The 26050-nt window shown below is 37.7% G+C and overlaps 1 protein-coding gene across 2 annotated transcripts; it reads left to right on the top strand.

Annotated features, from left to right (window-relative positions):
• The first annotated feature begins 554 nt into the window (after positions 1-554).
• LOC129270833 (histone H2A deubiquitinase MYSM1-like) lies at positions 555-26050 on the top strand. Of its 2 annotated transcripts, XM_064106789.1 has the most exons (12): positions 555-731; positions 2883-3013; positions 3307-3407; positions 3860-3933; positions 15110-15191; positions 15891-15941; positions 16342-16477; positions 18082-18209; positions 19077-19209; positions 20641-20755; positions 21603-21660; positions 22583-26050. In XM_064106789.1, exons 1-12 carry the CDS (start codon positions 679-681, stop codon positions 22739-22741), a joined length of 1221 nt encoding a protein of 406 aa, XP_063962859.1. In that variant the 5' UTR covers positions 555-678; the 3' UTR covers positions 22742-26050. The 2 variants fall into 2 exon arrangements, with proteins under 2 accessions (XP_063962859.1, XP_063962858.1); XM_064106788.1 differs by lacking the exons at positions 15110-15191; positions 15891-15941; positions 16342-16477; ... (3 more) ...; positions 21603-21660; positions 22583-26050 and adding an exon at positions 10886-13069.

Below are 26050 nucleotides of genomic sequence, written 5' to 3'. Positions count from 1 at the left end.
AGAAGATCGTTAACATGATCCATCATGCCGTCCAGCGCATGATGACGATAGCAAACCAACACCTGACTGAGAGAGGAGTTGACACAGATGTGCTATTAAGTTTCTCAAATGGATCTTCCACCCAGTACAAAAGTACAGTTGCGTTCAGTGATGCATCGCATGGAAGATGTGATTCTGCGCCTCAGAATAGTTTACTAGATAGATGGCGCATAATAAATGATGTGTTTATTATTATTATTCCAAGAAGTTCAGAAGCACTTCTTTTGAGAGTCACCACAGAAAAGGCCCCTGTGATGGGGAGATTGGAGAAATCAAACAATGTGCGACAAATGCTGTGAAGGCGAAGCATAAAATCATTGTATCGGCTGAAAACCTTTTATCTTTGGACAGGAGCAGCTGTCGCTTCCGAAAGATGATGATCATGTCCACTCGAGGAGAAAGTTTTTATTTGATCAGGAAGGTGAAGTCACCCGAAACAGAGAGGACTGCACTGAAAATATTAAGCCAGTGCCAAGCATTAGAGAGAAATGCTGCTTCTATGGAGTGGAGCCATTCACAGTGGCCTCAAGGCACTTGAGCTGTTTTTGTCAGCAGTGCATTAGGAAACATTATGATCAATGCCAAAACAAACAATTTACAGGACCATGGACACTGTCCTCACTGAAGACTGGCAAGTTCATGGAGGCACGTAGTTCTCTTCAACAATTTGCTGTCTGCAAGAATGATAACAGGTATATATTTTGAAAATTGCAAGGTATACCTCTGATCAAATCGAATGCCTTGTACATGTATCTTTCAAAGTGAAAGTGCCCACAATAAGCCATTTCGTAGTTCCATTCTACGCATGATCAGAAGAAGGTCATTGGTACTAAAGTGACATGGTGGTGTAATATTGAATGAGATAAGCACCAACCTTGATGTCATGATTATTTTGAATTGTGTTTTTCATTAGATCTACAAAAAACAATACGTCCACTAGCAACTGGTATATTACAGTTGGCCTAGTACTTTGTGATAACAACATGCTAATGCATTCAAAGTAAAAATGCAACAAATACCTTTATTGAATGTTCATTGAAGTGCTATTCTAGTCACCTGGTCTAGTCAATTTCTTCATCCTGCTATTAAGGCATGCCTACATAGTATCTTGCTTTCAAATCTGCCTATTGTAATGAAAGAAATGAAAGGTGTTTTGACCAAAACTGCCCATGAAGTTTGTTCTACGAAATGGTCTATAGCAAGTGGATTATCGTGCTTTATGAAACTTTGCACAAGAACCAGTTTCTGATTTCAGCAGAGAAGTAATTATAGTCTGTACAAGTTTTGTACGAATGTGCTTTTTAAGCTAACCCTTACTTCATTATCTTCAAAAATTTGTGTAAAATTTTTCTGCTTTAATAGTGCAATGAATTGACTGAAATAGTGTTGCCGATGATTCCCATCGAAAAACTATAAAGTAAAAAACAAAGAAATACACAATAATTTTTTTCGATAATGCCATTATTTTAATAGGGCAGAGTTGGGGTTATTGAGACCCTTCGGTAAAGCAAGCCCCCAGTTTAGCTCGCTGCTCAAGTTTACCAGTGTCAAGGGGATTGCTGTCTGTGTGGTATTCGAGAGTCCTGAGCACAAACCTAGCAGCACCTCAAAATCGAAATATTGAAATTAGCATTGCCACTTCAGAGAGGCGAGTTCTGTACACCTACATGTACCTAGTAGTGTGTATTAACTTTTGTCTTAGTTTAATTTTGTACTTAGGCATTATTGTACATGCCAGTACTGTAGTAAATTTCACCACTTTCTCTTTTTCTCACTGGAAACCTATGAACTGAACATGCACAATTGGGCAAATGAGGCCCCTCGGATTGAATCATAATTAACCCTGTATGGTTACATTTGTTATAACAGTCCAATTGTAAGAGTGTCCAGACCAAAATCTAGCAGTTTTTGGAGCTGTTTTCAAAGATTTACAGCCAAATTATGATTTATGCATTAGTTAGTGTAAGCGAGAAATTATAAATAAATTTGAATAATTTTGGTACCATGGAAAGTCGAATTGTGGAGATTATGTCATTGATGATTTGTGTGCCAATTTTTGTCATGATTACGCTATCAAAGCCAAAACCTTGCAAGTGGAGATCACATCTCACGGGCTTTTTATTGATCAGCACAGTCATTGCTGGTGCTGTCTATCATGGCTTGTGTTCACCCCTGAACTTGCCCTAGTTTTTATCTTGATAAAACTGATCTGCCCGAATTCACGAAGGTGGTTTTAAAAACCATCTGTCGAACCCATGGTTTATGCAAATTTCCTGTATAAATTACACTTAAATACCGCATATATTAAAAAATGTCCAATGCTGATGCGCGCTTTTGTCACAGTGCACCAAATTGATGCCTATTGTCATGGTTCAGTATGCTTTATATTTATAAGTCCACTGTTAACAACGGGCTTGGACTCCTGAATAAAATAGTGTACTTGAACATGGCAACAGGCATTAATTTGGCACACTGTGACAAAAGCGCTCATCAGCATTTGACATTTTTTTAATGTACGCGGTAAATAAGCATAATTTATACAGGAAATCCGGTTTCAACAGATGGTTTTTAAAACCACCTTTGTAAAATTCGGGCCATCGTGTTTTCCAAAGGTTGCTTGCGTTTGAGATTGCTGGTCAGAGCGTGGAGATATCACAGAGATGATATCTCCTTGGTCAGAGGGGACGGGAGGGGAAGACATGGAAGAATCAGGATGGTTTGAGGGAGGAGGATGCACTGAATAGGTAAAGTGTGGAGGGAGGAATGTGAGTGTGAGGTGGATTGAAGAACCATCGTGATAATAATCTAATAGTTAGTTCTTCCCTTTATATAATTACATGTAGGTTAAAGATCAAGCCGGGCTACCTGAATAAAACCTCGGCAAGGAATGGATTAAGGAACAGCTGTGATGTTAACCAGATAGGAGCCATTCACCAATACTTGGAGTCTATTGGAGCAATCAACTTTGGGGCAAGTGAGTTAATAAGACCTTTCCTTTAACCCTTATCTTCAGCTTTACTGTGCTACATCAAGGGGAGGGAATGGGTGCGGTTAGAGTTAGGTTGGGTCCAACCCCATTGAGATTTCGGACATGGACAGTGTGATTGCACTGATAATCAGCAAGGCGGTTATTTACATGTATACATCTCTATTTATTTATTTATTCATTTATTCTATTTATTTATTTATCCATCTCTATTTATTTATTCATTCTATTTATTTATTTATATATATATATTCAATTCTGATGCTCTCTTTACATCATAGCCAACCCATTAGAACAGAGTCTAAGGAAAAGAAGGAGCACCCTTGAACGTTGGTCTCACTTACAAGATTCTGATGCTAAGACTAACAGGCTGGAATCGATGGTAAGTGATCGGTCCCTGAAATTAGGACTAACAGTTTGTATTGTTCATATTAAAAAAGACTTGGATTTTTCCTGAGTAACAGAAGTTTAAACTCAACATTGTTATTTTGTAAGTTCTAAAATGCCTGATTCTTTTGATTTTGTTATTCTTGAGAACTTTATATTCTTATAATTGCATAATTCTGGATGAACTTCAAAGCTCAATGGCAAAAACCATCAAGCACATGAACCCTAAATTTTTTTTTTACATCTTTAGAATTTGTAGGTGCTAAAAGTGACTCTGTGCAAAATTTGGTGGAAATGACAAGGATAAGTTCCATTTTAAATCTGGAACATCCTTTATTCACTCTTATCTTGTGTACATTAATACAAATCCTCCCCGTCTCCCAATGTACATTTAAATCCCCTCGTCTTTCTGATTTAGAACCCTCGCTGTTTTTATGATAATTTCAGAGACCAAGAAAACAGTTCTACAGGAAGTACTCTGAGGGTATTGAAGAAGGTTCCGGGATCGAGAAGCCAAAAAAGTAAGAAAAACATATTGGAGCCTCCCTTATTCTCTGTGCTATGTTTTCATATTTAAGCCTGGCTCGCACATTTGCGCTTTGAGCTGCGTATTGCTGCTTTGGCCAAAAGCAGATACTATGCAGCAAATTATTTGGTTGCAATCACAATTTTGCAAATGAGCTCATATAGAGTTATACGTAGTAAAGAAAAGAGATAAATCAGCAGTCACGCTGCGTTGGTCTGTGTAAGCTGCTCGCTGTTTGCTTGTTGTCACCTATCTTTGCTCATCTAGAGTTTGGTTTACGTATCGTTTCAGAAGTTTGAAGCCCACAATGCAAAGGTGAGCCAGGCTTTGCCCTCTTCAAAAACACATGGGCTTTGCCTTAGCACAAATCGACATTCAGTGAGAGGATTGATTGGATGCCACTCGTTTTTATTTTGACTTTCACTTAACGCTGTTTTACGACCTCTTTTATACACTGTGATGATCTCTGGCAACATTTGCGTTAAGACCCTTTGAAGCAATGATCGTCACCGTATCATCGTCCCGCTGTCGATCAAAAAAAGCAAAAACAAGGAGAACAAGGAGAAATTACTTCCTCTCCAACAACGCATGGCGCTGTTTATATCAGTTTATCATAGATAATTTTTCAGTATTGATAATATGTGATCTTCATCTTTAAAAATTCTTGAAAAATTTTATCATTTCTGTGGAATTCTACACCAAAATGAAAATCTTCTTTCAAGAGAGGGTAAGTGTTACTTAAAAAGATTTCCTAAAATAATGCTTTTCTCATATCCTCAGGGCTTTTTTTTCACTGAATTTCTTTCCATATTCTGCTTTTTACAATGATGTAGAAGAATCGATGTGCAGTTATTTATGCTTTTTTTTAAGGCTATTTTCATGATTTTGATGTGATGCCGTAATATTGTCCCATCCTATGTTTTATATGATTAGTAGACCCAGTGAATTAGACTCCAAAATATGAAAAACATTGTGACTCCTAAATCAGAAAAGATGCAATAAATAAAGTCTTTTTTTAAGCCAGAAATACATGTAGATAAAACAAGCCTTATTTTTGCTGAATAATTCTTAAAGGCATCAGAACTTAGACATCAGTCTAGGCCTATTTCAACATTATTTGGGGGTTTTGTATTAATAAATGCCCTATTAATGTTTTAAGTAATAAATAGTCCAAAGCTGTGAGGAAAAAATGATATTGTGAATCCAGTATTATGATTATGGTCTTGAGTGTCATAAATCATGACATATCATATTGATGTGTATGTTATACATTTAGATTCATGTTGAATGATATTAGTAGTTGACTGTGTGTTAACACAAAATTTTCTTTTGCAACAAATGCCCGAAACTAATATCACTAAAGATGTATTAAGGCACATTAGGAGGTAACGGTCGTGTTGAGGATTTTTTAAAATCATGTTTGGATTAGGATTAAGGTTATTTCTATTTTTGGCTTCATGAAAATACAGTGGGGAGCCTGTTATTATGTCTGTCAACCTGTCAATTGAACTGATGATCAACAATCTTCTTGGCCATTACGTTTTCTCCATAAGAACATCACTAAATTTTTCAAAAAAGAATGTCAACAAAATCATGTTTCGGAGCAAGTTATGGTCCGACGTACAAAATTATTTTTTAACTAATTAACCAGGTATCGAAAATTGGTCTCAAAGGATGTAGGAGACTCGAAGGAAAAAGTCCTGAAATGTAGCAAGAGTTTTTCACAAGTTTCAAAATATTGCAAGAAATGTTGTTGGGGGGGGGGGGGCTCTCAGTCCTTAACCCCCCCCCCCCCACCGTTGATTGGTTCAACACTGGAGTTAGGATGTACGAACATTTTTATCCGAAATCTTTATTAATCCATATATCTCGTGACAGAACTTTTGCAGTCTTGCTCAAGAGCCAGTATTTCATTTATTACCACATTGTAATAAAATAATAATAACATAGGATTTGTGTAGCGCACATATCCACCTTGCTAGGTGCTCAAGGCGCTCCTACATTACCCCGGCTAAGCTAGTGTACCGATTGCGGTGCGCACAGCTTTTTGAGGAATTACTTCCTGCCAATACCCATTTACCTCACCTGGGTTGAGTGCAGTACAATGTGGGTAAATTTCTTACTGAAGGAAAGCATGCCCATGGCTTTGGATTAAATCCACGTCCTTCAGATTGAAAGATGAGAGTCTTAACCACAAGACCACAACGTTGTCACATTAATAAATGATTGTGAGGGTGATGCAGATCAACCAAAAAATTACACGGGGGCGGCGGGCGAATTCGCCCCGGAAAGTCCAAAAAGAGCCCCGGAAAAGGGCTAAAAACATTCACACGAGGGCGACTGCAAAACTCATAATCGCCCCCGTCAACTAGGCTTGGGAGCCAGCGCCGGGTAATCGAGTCTACCCGATTCTCAATGCCAGAGTCGGGGAGTCGACCCTGATCTCTGGAGACTCGAGTACCAAGCGGCGGCGGTTCTGAGATAAAGGGACTCGAGTCTTTGCAATGCTCTCTCATTCATGGACGAAAATCGGCCCCAGCGCCGACTCCAAGCACTGAGATAAAATAAATGTAAAATTTGGAGCCGAGGAGTCATACACTTCGAGCAGAACGTTTCTCTGCTTGTGTGCTTTAGGCTCAGTGTGACTGCATGTGGTATGGGGATGCATCGTGTGCATTGTGTGTAGTGTGTATTTCTGTGTGTGTGACTGTAAAATGCCAGTAGAGACCACGTGCGCATGTGTTGAGCGACACTTGTGATTGTATCATGAACTGGGATTTGTGTGTGGATTGTGTGAGAAGTTTGAAGGTGTAAGATTTTGGGCGACTTGATAGATGATTGCTCCCCCCCCTCCCATTTATGTACACTCTCTAGCCCCATGTCGAGCTGCAGCCACCCATCTTGATCCTTCCCCCCAAAGCTTGTCTCTCCTCATTCCTTCTTTTCTTCCAAACTTTATTTCCCTATTATTCTTGTTAATTTCTCCTTTTACAAGTTGTAATTCACTACGAACTTCATTATAATTTTAATGAAGTGTTTATCACCTCTTGTTTGTTTTTAAATATTTTTATATCTCTGTTCAAAACAAGAGTCTCGTCTATCCCTTTAAAAAAAATCACGCTTTGATTTTTTTTTCTTTCATTCAAAAATCCCATTGATAACGTTTGCTTGCTAGTCTTAAATGGGAGTCTTGCCTTATTGGAATATTGGCAAGAAGTTAATAAAAAAAATGATGTTATTGTTCTGTCAGTAATAAAAGTAGAGATTCAACTATGGATATTTTTCAGTCATATTTCATTTAATCTTCGTTATTTTAATCCAAACATTCATTTTTTTTTCAATGATGTATTTCACCTTTGGCCAGTTCGCCATTTTCTTAAGTGACTGAAAACGTAGACTAGCCCCTTAATTCAGGGACATCAACCCTCGGCAATTTGTTTACATAACTTTCTTGTATTGCACAATCTTGAGAAGCACATGTTTGGAAATCTGATATTCTTGTGGTGGTGGGGGGGGGGTACGAGATTGCCGCCCTTTTCATTCTGTTTTGGTTTGGCTGCAGCCACATGGCCTCTCTCACTGTGTGGAGAAATTAGGTCAGGTAAAATTTGCAAAGACGTGGATAAGTTCATTTCAATTAGAGGCCGTGCAAGGCTAGGCATTCATGATGGATGATGGAAATTGCCAGTTTTGGTTCTGGTAGGCCTTTTTGTCATGAATCTGTGTAACTGATACGAACGCTTAACAATTCAATGACCTTTATGACTTATATCATTATTTTGTATGAATAATTTTAAGTCTTTTTAAAAAAGTGTCATTTAAATAACTTTCAGTCAAATATGTACGAAGGATATTTGTTCAACTTCATAACATTTGCAGGTACCTATATTGTATGATAAAATAAATTACCTCAGAATTGTACAAATTCAGAACTTTCTTTTTCTTTTACATTGTCTTTAGACACGAATACAGATCTTTCTAGATTAATTTAGCAAATGGGCTATAACACTAAATAGTAAACACGCAAAGCTCACGTCAACCAAGTATCAAACATTCAAACTTGGATTAATTCATGGAGGTTCTACCTCCATGATTTAATCTGAATAGGTCTGTATTAGGTCCATGAATCAACTCAGATATCGTTCAAGCATCAAAATCAATCTATCATCACAACACTAAAATCATAAACAATCACTTCGAAGAAACAATGCGAAGGTCAAACCAGGGAAGTGTTATACTTCCCTGGTATATGCTAGCTACCGTGTATATATATACACACACACACAAACGCAAAAAAGCCGCGAAATAGCTCCAGAAATTGTAGCCCTGGAAAGTGGAAAAAGAGCCCTGGAAAATGAAAAAGTAGCCCTGGAAAATTTTTAAGTTTCTCCAAAAAGAGCCCTGGAAAGAAAAAAAGTAATTTTTTGGTTGATGCAGATAATTGTCTTCTTCGAGTGAATGTACAGTCCGACCTCTCTTATCCGGACACGTTGGGACCAGCACCAATCTGGGAGACCCCATATTGAATACACGCAGCTGCCTATCCCCAAAGGTAGCTACACGTAATCTATTGTAGTGGGCGCACACAGACAGTATTTCACTGCTGTCAGTGCAAATCATTGGCGTTTTTTTACGGAAATGAAATTGATTGGTTGCCAAAACTCTTGGATAATTTACCTGCGGAAATGAATGAGAAATACATCAAGCATACCTCGAAAGAACGAGAATGACTCGATGTAACTGACTTTGAAAAATGATCGCAGCAGGCATCGCAGCTTCGCAGAGTCAGCCATTGTTATGTTGATTGTAGGCTCAAACATGATAGATGGTGCTGTCTGTAATGCAAGATGAAGCTTGAGCGCGCGAGACACGGGCTGATGTTTTTCCCCCCCCAAAAAAAAAAGAGAACGTGATAAAACGGTTGCGCTGTGCCCTGATTTACTTGAAAATTATCTTGTCTAAAGTTCTTTTGGTGATTTAGATAAGATATTTTCATACAAAATAATCTGGTTGTAGGTAGACTATATTGGAAAATTTATGTAATCAAAGTGAGTTTGCATAGGAATTTTAGATTGAAATCTCATCTCCCCACGGACTAGATTGAAAAAAAAAATTCTCGGCAAGTGTGCGTCCGGATAATAGAGAGATCCGGATAAGGGGAGGCCGGATAAGAGAGGTCCAACTGTACATGTAAAAGAGACATTCCTATAAATTTACACACAAATTAAGCTGAACCCAGATAATTTTGGGGTTTTGGAAAGGTACTTGGGCTTACATCCAGTCAAAATGGAAACTCATAAATTCAGATTCAAGGGATGGTATTACTGGGCCCCGTCTTACAAAGAGTTATGATTGATCCAATCAAACGTAACTATGGAAATCCATCGGTGTCATAATTTTTTCTACAGGAAATTTGCAAAATGTCAATTGTAAACAAAGGAGAACACACTAAACTGTCAAGAAATCAATGAATTTATGGATATACATTCATATCTAGAATTTTGTTTTAACGAACATGCATTTGATATGTTGACTTTGCTTGCTTTCCATATTTGCGATTGATCGGATCAATCGCAGCTCTTTGTAAGACGGGGCCCAGGGCTAATGTAGTAGTAAATCCGTATCAAAGTATCATTCCAAACTGACCTTGCTAACTGTGATTACCATGTTTTGAAATCATGTTTTCCTTCAAACTTGGATTTATGGATGTAACTGTAAGAGCTGAGTCAACAATTAAAAGGAAATGAAGAATATTTCCTTCTTTCTTGACTCTGAAAGATTGATTCCTTGAAATGTCAGTAAATGTTAGATTACTAATATCAATAACTAACCTTATTGGTTTGATTTTGAACTTATTTTAATATGCTATTTACCTGGGCTTTTTTAATAAGCACAAAATCAATAACTCTGTAATTATTCTTGGATTGTCTGTTGGTGTAATAAAATATATGTTTCTGCTAGAAGAACGATATTTTTTTTTGGTTGGCTTTGCTAGAATATGCAATTCTGTCTTCAAGTACACATCAGCTGAGATTTCCAAGAATTGATCTTTCAGAGTCAAGAACGAAGGGAATTCCCCTTATTTTCTTGGTTTTTTCCAACTAATTACAAAACATTTTCAAGGAAGAGTGGATGGAAAGGTATGGAATGAGAGTTTTCTGCAACTTTGAGGGAAGTTCACATTTTTTTTATTTTTTTTTAATTCCTGGAGTAACTATAATTGTGTACAAAGTTTTTGCACCATACGCTTATTCTTATCAACAACTTGTGGCTTTGATGGAAGTTCAATAGTCCAGTTTAGAGTTACCTCCTGGGCAAATTTCTTTAAAGGACCATTCCTTTGTTCACGAGGATCAGAACATTTGAATGCAAGATAGTAAGCATGATGGCATAGCAAGAATGCAGAAATTGCATAGAACAGGTGACTAGAATAGCTCATCAACAAACAGTTAATGAAATTATTTGTTGCATTTCTGCTTTGAATGCATTGCTTTTGTTGCATTTTCTACTTCTGATATATTAGCATGTTGCTATAACAATTTACTTTACCAACTTTTAAATACCAGTCGCCAATGGATGCATCGTTCCTTTCCATTTGAAAGAATGTTTGAATGATGAAGACACCAAAGATTGGTGCATATCTCATGAATATTAAACCATCTTGCCATTTAAGTTCAAATGACATTCTCCTGATTATGCGCAGAATTGAACCACCGTCTGTTCTACTGAACAGCTACATAGAAAATGAGGATTATTCTCTGCTTTCTTGACTCTGAAAGATTGATGTTTGGAATTCTCGGTTGATGTTAAACTACTAACATCAATTTGTCCATGTGGGATAGAATCACATATTCTGGCACAACCAACAAATATTGTCACTCTTCTAGACGTAAAAATACACCTTGAGAAGTTCTCATGATTTTTTGTAAATCTTATTTCTTTTTAAGTTTCAACATGGCATCCAGCCATGAACAATGCTTGGGACAATACAGTCAACTTTGTGCTCAAGAGACGATCGCTGTTGAGAATCCAGATGGCGAGAGACCATGCAACGAGGAAGAATATGAGAAAGTAGTAGTTAAAGATGATGTCTATCATCGTGGTGTATGCTATGAAGACTTTGAGACGAGGTGTCACCCTAAAGACAAAATAAAGCAAGTAGGAAAGGAAATGGCGGAACAATATGGACTTTCTTACAGCTGGCGAGAAGATAGAAATCTCTTCTTTTCGGTCTGTGTGAAAGACAGCAATGTAGTGGTGCCAAAATGCATTACCGTATTTCACGATGGTACGTGGGAGGTATCAGTGGTTGGGAGTAAGTTGGACTCCAGTGCTGACCTACTTCGAGGTATCCCAGAAGTACTGGATGAAATATCAGCCAAAGTCTTAGTGGAAAAGGTTGCCAAAGCAAAGATCTGTAAGGGAAATGAAGAATATGTGTCATTTTTTAGAGACCGGGACATGAAGGGATATGCCATCGACTCTTACCAGTCTGTCGAGACCGTACGAAGTACCAAATGTAAACTATTCAGTGGCTACAAGGAAAGGTGCTGCGTGTGCACCATTCTGCGGAGTGATCTAGCTTCCAAGAAAAGAAGAATAGACAAAATGAGTTCCGAAATGCGTACTGACGTATCCTCCAGAGCCAATCTGAACTCTCTGACGAAGAGCCAGTTGATAGAGAGGGCCAGAAACCTACAAAAGGAGCGCAAGCAGTTGATGAAGCAACAGCAAAGACTCAAGGAAAGGTTCGATCATTTGTTTGGAGATAAGAATGTTCCTAAAAAGACTGGCGAATGTACTGGGATAGACGTGGCCCAAGCATCAGATAAAAATGAAACACTTGTGGAAGATGAGTCATCAAGTGATGATTCATGCTAGGGTCAGATGGAGGCCCGCGAAAGTGGTGACAAAAACTAGACTAGATGTGGTGGTATCCAGCCATCATTCGCTAGACTCTCACTGTCTATGGTAAACATCTCATGCTGCATATAAACTGATTATGGAAAGTGGATTCAAGATTTTAGCTGAAGTTGGAACATTGGACAGCTGAAAGACATGAGTAAAATGTGAGATAGTATTTTTTTAAATGTCCGATTGGATGAACATAAAAAGGACTACCATAAATAGAGACCATTGGCTGTGATTGATGAGACTCTGGTAGCATATTCTACATCAACCGGACAAATGCTTATTTTTCTTTAATGTGAGAAGTAAAAACAAATTTACTGTCTTTGAAAGATGTGATATTGGGCTTGGAAGAACCAACCCCTCGTGTTTTTATAATAATGATTTATGCAATATGTTGTTCCATGGAGCAAACCTTAGCTTTTTGGCCCTACATATACCATTCAAAGTGGGAGTATGATTGTGTAATGAGACTCTTTTGAAGGTTACAACAGCTGGACTCAAATGCCGTCAGATAACAAAATTCAAAATATCTTGTTGACGATGAGTCGCCATGTAATATGTTATGTCAGGTTCATGTGGAAGCTCACAGAAGCAGTGTACTCAAATAGCCGAACTCTTTGTCGGACAGAGCATCTTGCTACCGAAATCTTGAAAAGATATACATGTACAGCATTGATGAGCACGTGGGACATAATACATGTGATTCCTGTCGACACTGAAAGGAGTATTTATTTCTTCTTGGTGGATTGTGTGAAGGGAATTCTTTTGGAAGTTGAAACGGCTACAATCTCGGTGATGTCAGGCAGCATCAGACGAAATTAAAAAGCTTGTTGAAGATTAGTCACCATGTAATGTGTCATGCCAGGAGCAGATTGAGGCCCATGGAAATGCTGGACTTAAAGTCCAGTGGACACTGAGAAGGAGGATTATTTCTTCATCGATTTACCTCATCTTCCTGAACATATGAAATTGATAACGAACGTAATGGCTACCAGACCAACTTGCTTTTTGATGAGTTGATGGTTGGACGAGATGGTGATTGGACTACTGTATGTGGTGATTGGACTATGTGGACCGTCTGATAGTAGACCAAACGATACTGGACCATGTGACGAGTAGATGGGAGCGGATGACAGCAGAGGAAAGGGACAGATTCCCTTCTGAAGACTACACCAAACAATCTGAAAAATTCTGGCTGCAACAGACAAGAGTAGAAATATGTAAGTATACAATTTACAGTCAGTGACATAATACACATTCATAATCATACTAATATACCAGGCTTTGAGAAAGTTGGACTGGGTGGACTGGCAAACACTAGGTTACTGTACATTGCCAATCCAACCCAGGAAAATTGATTCCCTCTAATACAGTACATCTGAAACAATGATTTTATAGGGTATTTGTATCTCGCACATATCCACCTTGTTTGGTATATGATATTTGTTTAATATCCATTTTGTAATTGTGAGCACTAGATCTTGGTCATCTAGTTCCAGTTGATCCATACAATTGAATGGAGTGTTGTGGACCAGGGACTTAGTCTCCGGACTTTGAAACAGAGAGTCGTTGGTTCAAATCCTAGCCAGGGCGTTATTTCATTCAGCAAGAAATTTATCCACGTGCTGCATTCAACCCAGGTGAGGTACATGGGTACCGGCAGGAAGTAATTCATCAAAAAGCTGTGAGCATCATAATCAGTGGCCTAGCTAAGCTGGGGTAATATAGGAGTGCCTTGAGCACCTAACAAGGTGGCCATATGCACTATACAAATACCCACACATTTTTACCAAATCTTAGTTGCATGTAGATCAGCCTACATGTAGCTAACATAAGACTTAGCACCTGAGCTAATGCTAACTGTTATCTATGTTCTCTAGATTGCATGTGGCTGCAATCAGTCTCCAGCTTCCCTCGGGCCAGGATATTGTTTGCATGCAGGCTGCAATAACTCGGATCTTACATGTATATCTCTTGATTCATCTGTGTTTTAACAATTTCAACTGTAGACCCTACATGTATGCATGTGATGTCACACTGCCCAGGAGACCGAAGCACGCCCTCACTCAGAGGACAAGCAAGTTTGCTAGAGGATGTTTATTCACACGCGATCATGTTTAACTTAAATTGAGTTCAGATTTGAGCGATCACATGTAAAGGGTACACTGGCAAGGTCAATGAATTGGTTATACTCCATGGCGTTGTGATCGGTTTTTAAGCTGCTAGTGGCGTCAATGCATAAGGTCTAGAGCTGAATAGAGTGTTTAAAACTCTTTGAGGATCAGATAATGGCTATCATTGTGTTCTTAGCATTGACAATTGTAGACTATTACAAGAGAAGTGATTTCCCATTTGATTGACTATTCAGTTCTCAGCAAGATTGTGATTCACCTTGCTGCGCTTGCTACATTCACGGCGCTCTCATGGACTGGAGGGAGCGGATAAGGGCGATTGCTGGGAGGATGAGATGAATCAATTGGGATCAAAACAAGATTAAAAACTTTTGACGATAGATTGGCTGACTGAATAATATCCACAGAAACAATGTATTGTTAAATGTGTTATCAGTACATTCCTCCATTCAAACGGAACTGCACTATGATGTTTTCTAGAGTTATGTTATGCACTTACCTTCTCTTGAAAGACATTTTTCATTTTTTGTATCAAATTCCACAGAATTCATGAAATTTTACAGTTCAACAAATAAAGAATATGATTATCACACAATATCAGGACTGGAACAGTATCTATGATAAGCTGATATGCATAGTATCATGCATTGTTGGAAATGAAAAGACTTCTCCTTATTAATGATCAGAGCTAAAAACATGTTTATTTCTGATCAAGAGAGGGCCAGTGATGTTGCAGTGACTACCTCAAAACGCAAACATCGTCCAATGTCGTAAACAGCGTATGTGTAAAAGGAGTTTGTGCAAATAAGGTGATATATTAAAATTATAATTGTACTAACCATGTACATATATCTTTGTATGAATCGGATGAAGTGAACTAAATTACAATATTATTCTCAATTGATATAATCGTGTTAGTGTTACTGTAGTGCTTAGTAGTATTGTGCCTAACCTTGACCATATTTTCCTTCAATTTGTTTCATATTTAAGCATATTGAAGCGATTGTTTTATTTTCTTTTTTTTCCTTTTACAGTTGAAACTCTAAGCAGACCAAAGCAGCAGCGTCTTCATATTTAGTTCTCGTTTAATATTTTAGCATTTGTTTTTTATTTCTTTTCCTTTCACAGACAAAAATCAAAACAGACCAAAGCCCCAGCCTATGATCCTTTCAAGCTGATAGAGTGCCACAGGTTCTCCAGAGTTTTACCGGTGAGGTGGTTTTCTCTTACATGCATGTAAATGTTTTTTTCACGGGCAGGGCAACCAGGGGGGCGGGGAAAGGGGGTTACTGCCCCCCCACCTGGTTGCGCAGGGAGGCAGAGGGCAATCACCCTCCTCCCACCATCTTTAGTGTTTGAAGATGAAGAAAAAAAGAGGAAGGAAAGGAAGAAAGAAGAGGATAGAATGCAAATGTTTGGAAAGTTGTTTAAAGCATGGAAAATGTGACTTTCAATCATGTAGGCACTCGCAAAATATGGATTTTAATTTTTTCAATTCACTACATTCTTAAACATGTCTTAGTATTGTTGATATGTTTCAAAGCACCAACAATGTTGCTCTATGACCCCAACTTCATTTAGTATGACCAAGTAATGTGCATGTGCATTGTGGCCCAGTTGATATTTTACAGACTTTGAAACAGAGGGCCATGGGTTCAAATCCCACCCAATGTGTAATTTCTTTCAGCAAGATATTCATCCCCATTGTGCTGCACTCAATCCAAGTGAGGTATATTGGTAGGAATTTCTTGAAATGTTTGTGTGCTGTAAAAGGCTTGCCGGGCTAAAGCCAAGGTCATAATATCCAAGTCATTTGGAAGCACATAGAAAATATTAAAAATGTGATATGCACTATTCAAGAACTAACATGTCGTTATATTTTTGTGTATTTCCCATATCACATCCACAGGCCCCATTCATTGTGAAAGTCAAAGGAGATGCAATAGTGATCATGGATGTGGTAAGTATTCTATTCAATTCAAATGTGTCACTCACCCAGGTAACAAATTTCTAATGTTTACCTCAGATTTCACCTATTTATGTCACAGAATTACGATCTAAAGTTAGAGCAAATCCATTGCATTTGTGATAAAAATAATTCCTTTTGATTGAATCATACTTAGGGAGCAAACTGCCATGAACCGCCTTCTAATCCGGCAATGTCTGATTGCCCTTTAATAGTTGCCTGATGTATTTAACAGCCATAAATTTCTTATTCTTTGTCTGATTTCTTTCCAACTGTCACCATACCATTTCTCTTCTCTTTCTCCTTTCACCTAAGTTATTTTGTTATCAAGGTTGAATTCCCCTTTGTAATCTGCTTATATGCTTCTCTTTTATTTCTATTTGAATTTTTTCAGCATTCTCATCTTTCTACTACTGAAGTGATTGGTCTTCTTGGGGGTTACTTTGATCCTGAACAAGGCGTCCTTGACATTAAGATTGCTAGACCTTGTAGGAGTATTAGTACGGGCATGCAGTGTGAGATGGACCCAGGTAACTTAGCCTTAGAGAAATCCTTGCAGCACTTTATTTCATCATCATCATTTTCATCACTTCCATTGTCATTTTCATCACTTCCATCGTCATCATCATCATGTTCACTTCCATCATCATTGTAATGATCATTATCATCAATATCATAATTATCATCATCATCATCTTCATTGTCACCATCAATATCATCTCCATCATCACTACCCTCGTCACCACGACCAATATCATCGCTTTTGTCACAACCTTCATCATCATCACTGCCATTGTCATTATATCACTACCATCATCACTACCATTATTATCACCACCACCACCAGAACCATCATCACCATCATCATCATCACTACCATCATCATCACCACCACCACCAGAACCTTCATCACTACCACCACCATCATCATCATCACTACCATCATCATCACCACCACCACCACCACCACCATCATCACTAGCATTATCATCGCTGTCATAACTACCAACATTATCATTACAATCATCACTACCATCATCATAATCATCATTTCCTACTATCGTCATCACTACCATCATATCATCACCATCATTACTATCATTGGTCTTCTTGGGGGTTACTTTGATCCCGAACAAGGGGTTCTTGACATCAAGGCTGCTAGACCATGTGGGTGTATTAGTACAGGCATGCAGTGTGAGATGGACCCAGGTAACCTAGCTTTAGAGTAATCCTTGCAGCATTTTATTTCATCATTGTCATCACAATCACCATCGTTACTACCATCATCACTATTATTACTGCCATAAACATCATCAACATCATCATCATTACTACCATCATGATCATCACCATCATCATTACTACCATTATGACTATTAATACTGCCATCATCAGCAGCAGCATCATCACCATCATCATCATCACCATCATCATCACCATCATCTTCACTAACATCATCATCATCACTACCGTCATCAACATCATCACTGCCATCATCTAAATCATCATAAAAATATTAATACCAATTACCATCTTTATCATTGTTACATGTAAGATCATCATCAACATCATAATCATTATCATCATTGAATTTTTTTTTCTAAATATACTATAGAAGAGCTATCCAGATAAAGGGTTTGTTACTGAAGTAGAATTCTCTTAGATATCTGTCAAGTTTGGCAAAAAAATAATAGTTGACTACTAATGCATAATAATTGCTGTTATTGAAAGTGATAGGTCAAACTCCCTATCTGAAGCAAAGCTGATGAAAAAGATATAGAGTTGTATTATTGATTACGTTCAGATCTAAACCATTTTATCATTGTATGTTTAGTATCCCAGACAGAAGCTTGTGAAGAGATCCAGTCCGCAGGATCTAGAGTGGTATCCCATCTTAGTTTCAGATTCAAACCATTTTATCATTGTATGTGTAGTATCCCAAACAGGAGCATGTGAAGAAATCCAGTCTTCAGTGTGCAGAGTGGTATCCCATCTTAGGTTGATATCTAAACCATTTCACCATTGTATGTTTAGTATCCCAGACAGGAGCATGTGAAGAAATCCAGTCTTCAGTGTGCAGAGTGGTATCCCATCTTAGGTTGATATCTAAACCATTTCACCATTGTATGTTTAGTATCCCAGACAGAAGCTTGTGAAGAAATCCAGTCTTCGGGGTGCAGAGTGGTCGGATGGTACCACAGCCATCCAACGTTCAGTCCTAATCCATCGGTCAGGGATATTGAGACACAAGGTCACTTTCAGGTAAGACTTTGATTGACTAGTTGAATTCAAGTGATCTGTAGTGGGTAGGGTTCGCACTTTAATTGCATTTAAATTCCAATTTGTATACAGTATTTCACTGCATTGGTCAGATCATGTTTAGAGGATGCGCACTACTGCTAGTCATTGATGAGGCACGCATTTGATACCATTGTGTTTAAGCATGACTCAAGTCACTCAAGTCACTCTTTAAAACACCCTCCTGGACCTGTATGGAAACGTTCTTTCAAGTTCGGCTAGGGGTGCAAGTATGTCCCCCTTGTACCTGTCATAGTAGCCTATAATCTAAGCTGAGGCTGTAGCTATTGTCTTTGCTTTTCTGCACCTGATGCCATTATGCGGAACATAAGGGATACTGAAAAGAAGCCACGGCCTGTACACTCCAGGGGCCCGTAGCACAAAGCTTAGCAAAGATCGTAGAACATTTTTCTACGATTTATTGCATTGACTACAATGTACAATCAATCGTAAAAATTACGATTAATCGCTAACCTTTGTGTTACGGGACCCAGTTTTGCTTTAGTCGTCATTTTCTTTTTATTGACGAATGTCCGGGGCAGGTTTCGTTTGGAAAAACTGCACTGAACCCTGGGGTTTGTAAAACAAAACATAACAATGATCGTAGAACATTTTTCTACGATTGATTCCATTGACTACAATGTACAATCAATCGTACAAATAAAGCGTACGATCAATCGCTAATCTTTGTGTTACGGGACCCTGGTTGATAACGATAACAAGTATTTTCTCTTTTTTTTTTTATCTCAGCAGGAAACAGATCTTAACTGAAGTTCTAATAAATTCATACCTTGCATTGTTTGTATTTCTTTTCTTTTTTTCCCCTTGTAGGATTGGTTCAGCCAAGATACAAAGAGCCCATTCATCGGTGTTATAGTGAGTCCTTATCATACCAGACAGCTTGTTACATCTCAGATCAACTATCTAACAGTCAGCCAAGAGTGGTCACCTGACCATCAATGCTGTAAGTGTGCTGTTAGTCAGCATCAGATCACCGGCATAGAAAATATTGTGTAATGGACCAAAATATTGAGGGGATTATTACTCCAGTTTGAGCTGTACTACTACTTATTGATTTTATTATTTCTTTTTAAAGGAGGTTATTTATTTAAAGGTCAAGTCCACCCCAGAAACTTCATTTTAATAATAGACAAATCAAACTAGCATAACGCTGAAAATTTCATCAAAATCGGATGTAAAATTAAAAAAAAGTAGTGATTGGCACAACTCAGTGAAATGCAAATGAGACAGTCGATGACGTCCCTCACTATTTCTTTTGTTTTTTATTTGAATTATACAATATTTCTATATTTACAGATTTGACAACAAGGACCAACTTGACTGAATCATATAGTATTGAACAGTGTTAGTTCCACACCACATGTTCAGGGAGGAATTAATCATGTGACAATGAGGAGAAAATTAAAATATTTCATATTTCATATAATAAAATACAAAAGAAATAGTGAGTGGATGATGTCATCAGTCTCCTCATTTGCATACCGAACAGGATGTGCATGTAACTGTTTTGTGAAATTTTTAGTGTTATGGTTGTTGGATTTTTCTTTGTTTATTCAAATCAACTTTTTGTGGGGTGGACCTGTCCTTTAAAACCATTATCAGGAGCTTTCATTGGGGCTTTGATACCATTTGGGTATTTATCCATTGCGGGCATTGTCTGTTGCCCAGGGTTAAAAGAGGAATATGACCAGCACCTATTTGATTCCATACATTGCCTGATAAAGCTGATGTCTCACTCCCCACGACTGACCATCGTATTAAAGCCAAGGCCTAAGAATGTCTATCTTTGGGTCTGCAAAGTTCACTGCCCAACTAATATCACTTTATTACAGTTATTTCCGATACTTTTCAAAAGTTTGAGGTCAGAATCCACTCCAAATGAAAACCATAGATGGGATGCACAGGTCTCTGAAGTGTTCCTTTATCACTCTTTATTTGTATGTTCAGGGAGACCATACAATGAAAACCAAAGATGGTATACAAAGATATATGTAGTGTTCATATCTCACTGCTTGTTTGTTTGTTTAGGGAGACCATGCAATGAAAACAAAAGGTCTATTGAATGTTCATTTATCACTGTTTATTTATCTGTTTAAGGAGAATATACAGTGATAACCAAAGGTCTATGTACAGTGTAATGTTTTTTTTCCTGTTTATTTGTCTGTTTAAGGAGACCATATGTGAAAGCCAAAGGCCTATGTTATGTTCATTTCTCACTGTTTGTCTGTTGAGGGAGACTATACAATGAAAACCAAAGGTCTATCTGCAGTATAATGTTCATTTCTCACTGTTTACTTGTCTGTTTAAGGACACCATACAATGAAAACCAAAGGTCTATGTAATGTTTTTTCTCAATGTTTATTTGTCCTTTTAGGGAGACCATACAAGTTTGATTTCTCCGTCTATCAAGACAGACATGTGGCTTATTCTCACCATCACCTCCTCTCTACGGCTTCACATCTTATCACAGAGTTTGCTCAGTACAAATAGTGAGTACATGTACCTAATAATATACATGTACTTTTGGTATAGTGGTTCTTGACTTTCGCCCTGTAATCAGAAGGTCGTGTGTTCAAATCCTACTGCGGCCTACTGTCCTTTGTCAGGGCATTGATTCACACTTTGCCACTCATCACCCGGGTGCTAAATGGGTACCAGGTAGGACGTGAAAAACATTGCAACTTTTTCAGAACTGAATGGTGACTGGTTGGAATACTCCCCAGGGAGTGTAGGATGTGCATACTTTGTGTTTGGAAATATATGATTGAATACTATGACTGGGGTCATAGTAAATCTGTAAGCATTTAGATATGTACAATATATGTCTCATAAGTAATCAGATTATTAGTACTATATTACGTGGGACCCCCCTCTCCCCATTTTAAGTACTTATGGTGGTATTACTACTACAGCCAAACAAAATAATGGTTACCATGGAAATGAGCACTGCTGACAAAGTTTACAATCTCAATGCTATGAGACCATATCTTATTACATTCCATTCCATTCAGGATTGATTCATTGTTGATTGACAACATGTTTTTTTTTTACAAGTAAATCTGAAAGCCATATGCTTTTCATGTACTTCATGCAATTTCTGATTAACATGTACTATACAATACTTCAGCTGGTGTAAGATATATGTAAATGTCAATAAGAAGTGGGATACAAGTAGTTTATTGACTTCCACTGAAACAGCAACTGGTGCTAAAACCAGTGTAATGTACTGTGTCTCTGTTTTAATAGGTATTAATAGCTAGAGAGGTGTATAATGTACTATAAGGTGTTATTATTTTTCTTTTAACAAGAAGTTTCCAATTTCTTTCTCTCCATCAGTCGAGTTGAGATGTTGTGGGTCTGCCCTGGTCAGTCTGGAATCACATACCTTGAAAAGGTAAGCAATTTTAAAAATTTATTTTCAAATTTGAAATAATGCATCATTTTGTGAGTTTCAATGGCCCGTATTCTGAAGTCTGGTTTAAATTGAACCCTGGTTTAAAGTTGTGGTTTAACTATGGAGAGCCAATTGGAGCACAAATCCCTTACAGTACACATCCAATTTATTAACTCATATGACACTCAGATTGTTCATAATTGTCTGGGAATGATAACTGAAGCATTTTTCTTTGTTATGAAAGCAAAAGGAAACAAAATAGTTCATTCTCTCCTCTGTCATATTATACGCTATGTACTGTGAAGAGATGTAAAGCATTTCTTTCTACCCCACTTTTCATTGGTTGTAGTTTTGTTTCCTCTTTATTCACATTTATTTTCAAAGGCTAATTGTGTTTGTCCCCCAAAATGGCTATGATATGTATACTGAAATGCTGTTAGAAAAATTGGTATTGAGAAGGGTAGTGGGTTTCACGGTACACCATGTATTCTATTGTGGGCTTATGTTGGTACTGAAAAGAACCACCCCACTGCACTCTTCTTCTTCTTCGCCATGGAAACCTTAAGAAGTTGGTATTAAGGTTGATAATTTGATTTGACTTTATTTATTCATTCATTTTTATTTCGTTTCCAGGAAAGATGATAACAAACATGACAAAAATTGAAACATTACCATAATAGTATGCAATTGAGCATCAGCCAATGCCTGTGGATTCGATATTCTGTCGAGAGGATCTCCACATTGGCTAGAGCCTGCAAAGAATAAAGTGTAAAGTGATATAGTCATAAGTATAAGCATGTATTTATAATAAAACTTTGAAATAAACATTAAAGTTAATGTTATTTCATCTCCCCCCCCCCCTTTTTTTCTATCTTGCTCTCTTCCCCTCTCTCTCTTTCTCTCTTTGTCTCTCTCCATGTAGATGATTAAGTCCATTAGTACCAATCTGTGTGGAGAAGAGGAAGCCAAGGAGGAGACTCTATCCAAGCTGAAGTCCATGGTGTATGCTCAATACAATAGTCCTACCGTTATTAAAGACTCTACCATAGATCCTACCCTCCCATATGATCCTCCACCTTGACTGTTTTAAAGGGGAAGTTCACCCTGACAATAAATTTGTTTTATTCAAAGCAGATCGAAAAATATATAAATACAGTCAAACTTGTTTATTAGGCCATCCATGGGAAACCGAAAAAGCAGCCACTATAGACATGTTATCTTTATAGAGAGGTACATGTACTATATCAGGGGGGTGTTTCACAAAGATTTTAGTATGACTTGGGTCGCACTTAAATGCCGACGCGTATCTGATATGCAACGCGCAGTCTTATTGATCATCACGCAGTAGTGTGCGTCCTCTTGGCATGATCTGTCCAATACTGTCATGCCTTTCATACAGCGCGCAACTAGACATTTAAGTGCGACTCTAAGTCATACTTAAATCTTTGTGAAACGCTCCCCCCCCCCCCAGATATTCTGTTCAAATGGGAGACTATACCGTAGACAGCTTATCTTTATAGGCAGGTTGTTTAACACGTACTCCTTTCAAATGGGAGATGATTTTAGTGGCAACTAAAGACAGGGTTTTACTCTATAGACAAGTGGCCGCTAAGATGGGTTCGACTGTATTTAGGTGAAAGTTTGACTAAAATCAATCAAAGAATGATAGAGTCCTTAATTTTTTGAAATATTTGACTTTGTGACTTTATATGCGAGCAGCAGCGCCATTATGTTAGGTGATGTAAACTCAGTAGATTTCCTTTTATTACTGGTTCATGGTGACTGAAAATGTGTTTTCTTATTGAATCATGTATGTCTGGTATTATGAATGCACAAAACAGCCATTCTCGATTATCTGTGAAAATTGCATTTTATTGAATCCATATCATGTGATCAATGGGGGAGCTGCTTGCATTTGACATCACAAAACCAGAAATTAAAATATCCATAATTCTGTTAATCTTTGATGGATTTTCGCCAAGTTTTCACCATATGTTTCTTTTGTTTTTCTGCTTTTATGAAAACCAACTTCACATCAGGGTGACTTTCCCCTTTAACGCCCTTTGATACCATTCTGACCTCGTATGTAATATATTTGAAATAACCTACATGTTAGAAGTACTGTGTGCATATTCATTGTTGTAATCAGACAATTATATATATATATATATATCTTTCTACATCTGTATAAGGCGAATTTCTTTGTCTCTTTTCAATGTTTGCAATGCGGCTTAACGCCCTCTACCTTCGTCTTTACGTCGATATGTGTACTATGACAGAATAAACTCATTCATAGACTTCGCCCTTTGGTAGGATGTATGCATATATATATATATATATTTAGTGAAGATGGTTTTACAGCAATTGAAGAGTACCTGTCTTCTGAAAATTAATGGATTGGCTCTTGATTATGTTCCATCAGGTTTGGGCAACAAAAAAGAATGTACGGTATCTAATTTAAACTAAACACGTGTCTGCCATTATTTATAAAGCAAATGAGTGGTGTCCCACTACTTCTCAAACTTCATGATATCTAAGACCCAAGAGTCTATATAAATCTGATGTCCGTGTAACATTAAAAAAAATTGAACTGCAACAGTTTTCAAATTCTGACATAGATTTTTATGGTAGGAAACTTTCCTCACATTGACGCATATTATAATAGACATATCTGAATTGATCTTCAATGTGGAATGATACAGATGATTTTTTTTTTTTTCGGAATGATCCTCATATACATGTATGTATCTCAAACTGGATAGGAAGAGCAAAAGTTTGTCTTGAAAGTCTCCCATGAAAAAATCGTATTATAATCTTTATCATTGATAATTACCCGGTCCATATTTGGTAAAATCATGTTCAGTTTTAAGAGTTCAGAGTTAGATTTATTTCTATCAATATTCAAGTAATCAACATAAAAACCAACAGCAGCAAGAAACAGATACACAATGTGCTGCACTCAACCCAGGTGAGGTAAATGGGTACTGGCAGGAAGTTCTTCTTCAAAAAAACTGTAAGCAGCGGAATCCGTGCACTAGCGTAGTCAGAATGATATAGGAGCACCTTGAACACCTAACAAGTTGGATACGTGCGCTATGCAAATACCTACTATACATGTACATATGTTCATGGCAGAATAAACTTCATAAGAAATACTTCAGATATTGATGATTTTGTAGGAAGATCAAGATATGAATGCAAATATAGGTCATTAATCAAATTACAGATTACAATTACATATAAAAATGAAAATGAGAGACTAATATTAAAAAGCAGAGCTTGTATTTAAACATAACCAAAAAAAGAAGAATCAAAACATACAACAAAACTATTATGAAAATGATATTTACAGTCATGATACTTACATGTATAAGTCTGCATTATTCATTTTATAACTCTGACTTAGTGAAACTTTGAATTGACTAAACTGGTAAATATTCCCTGATTTAAATAATTTATTCATCTTTTAGTGTATTAGGTCATACACTATTAAGAATGCGGCGGTTTTACTCTTCACTCTCAAGAGTTGATGTGTTTGGACTCTTGCGCTTCGGCTAGTCCAGACCTGAAAAGACTCGTCTGGAAGCCACATTTTCCTTTGGGACAAGTTTGCGATTCCATGAAAACATCACCTCTCGGTTCATAGTGCATGTTATTTCCCACCACGGAGATGATCTTCCACTTGCCTCGTGATTCACGCAAGCATTCTGTAGGATGATGCTCAATGCTTGCATATCGTCAAAACAAACATCATCATCAACATCTACATAGGGCACTTCATCAAGAGACAGAGCCACATCTTTCCCTTCAGGAATCCTTGCAAGCTGGTGAATCCTATTATTTGGCCAGTTGAATGGGAGTACACAAGGCCTTCATTGACCTTCCTCTCGTCAAATGAGAGAACTACTGACTTCTGATATGATTGAAGATTTCTTACATTTATTTCCATCATTACCCGACGGAGAATGTCTCTGTTGAATCCTGGGAGATTTTCTGTGAAGTTGGTATAATGCTTCAGGGTACGTTTGTGGGGGAGAGTATTAAAGGAAACCAGAAGTTCTCAGCAACTCGTAAGCAGACGGCGATTTAGGTGGGAGGTGGGAGGAAAAAGTCAGGGCTGCCAGGGCGTACATGTATGTTCATGGATGAAAACTTGTCTATCAACTGTTTTGTTGATTCCCCTGTGGCATGTGAAACTCCAGGGGTCTCCGGAAACACTTCCTCTCTGTTGACTGTCATTCCATAAATTTTCACTTGCCGCTCTCCAGAATGTGACAAAATCATACACTTCTCTGTGTTCCCTTAAGGAGCAAATACTGCGATGAAGGGTTTCTCCTCTTTTTGCGTGCTCACCGATGCTGTAGGGCAGCTGCAGAGATGTTCCTTAACA

The sequence above is a fragment of the Lytechinus pictus genome, chromosome 11 (genome assembly GCF_037042905.1).
Source record: "Lytechinus pictus isolate F3 Inbred chromosome 11, Lp3.0, whole genome shotgun sequence".
NCBI classification, from domain to species: Eukaryota; Metazoa; Echinodermata; class Echinoidea; order Temnopleuroida; family Toxopneustidae; genus Lytechinus; species Lytechinus pictus.
The sequence above is the reverse complement of the archived record's forward strand: the minus strand, read 5'-3'. Positions and strand labels throughout refer to the sequence as shown.

Excerpts from the sequence above, each read along its gene's own strand:
- LOC129270833 (XM_064106788.1), top strand. The coding sequence starts at position 679 with ATGGAGGCACGTAGTTCTCTTCAACAATTTGCTGTCTGCAAGAATGAT. Across the intron at positions 3,408-3,859 it reads CTAACAGGCTGGAATCGATG|AGACCAAGAAAACAGTTCTA; the intron begins GTAAGTGATCGG and ends TGATAATTTCAG. Across the intron at positions 3,934-10,885 it reads GGGATCGAGAAGCCAAAAAA|TTTCAACATGGCATCCAGCC; the intron begins GTAAGAAAAACA and ends TTTCTTTTTAAG.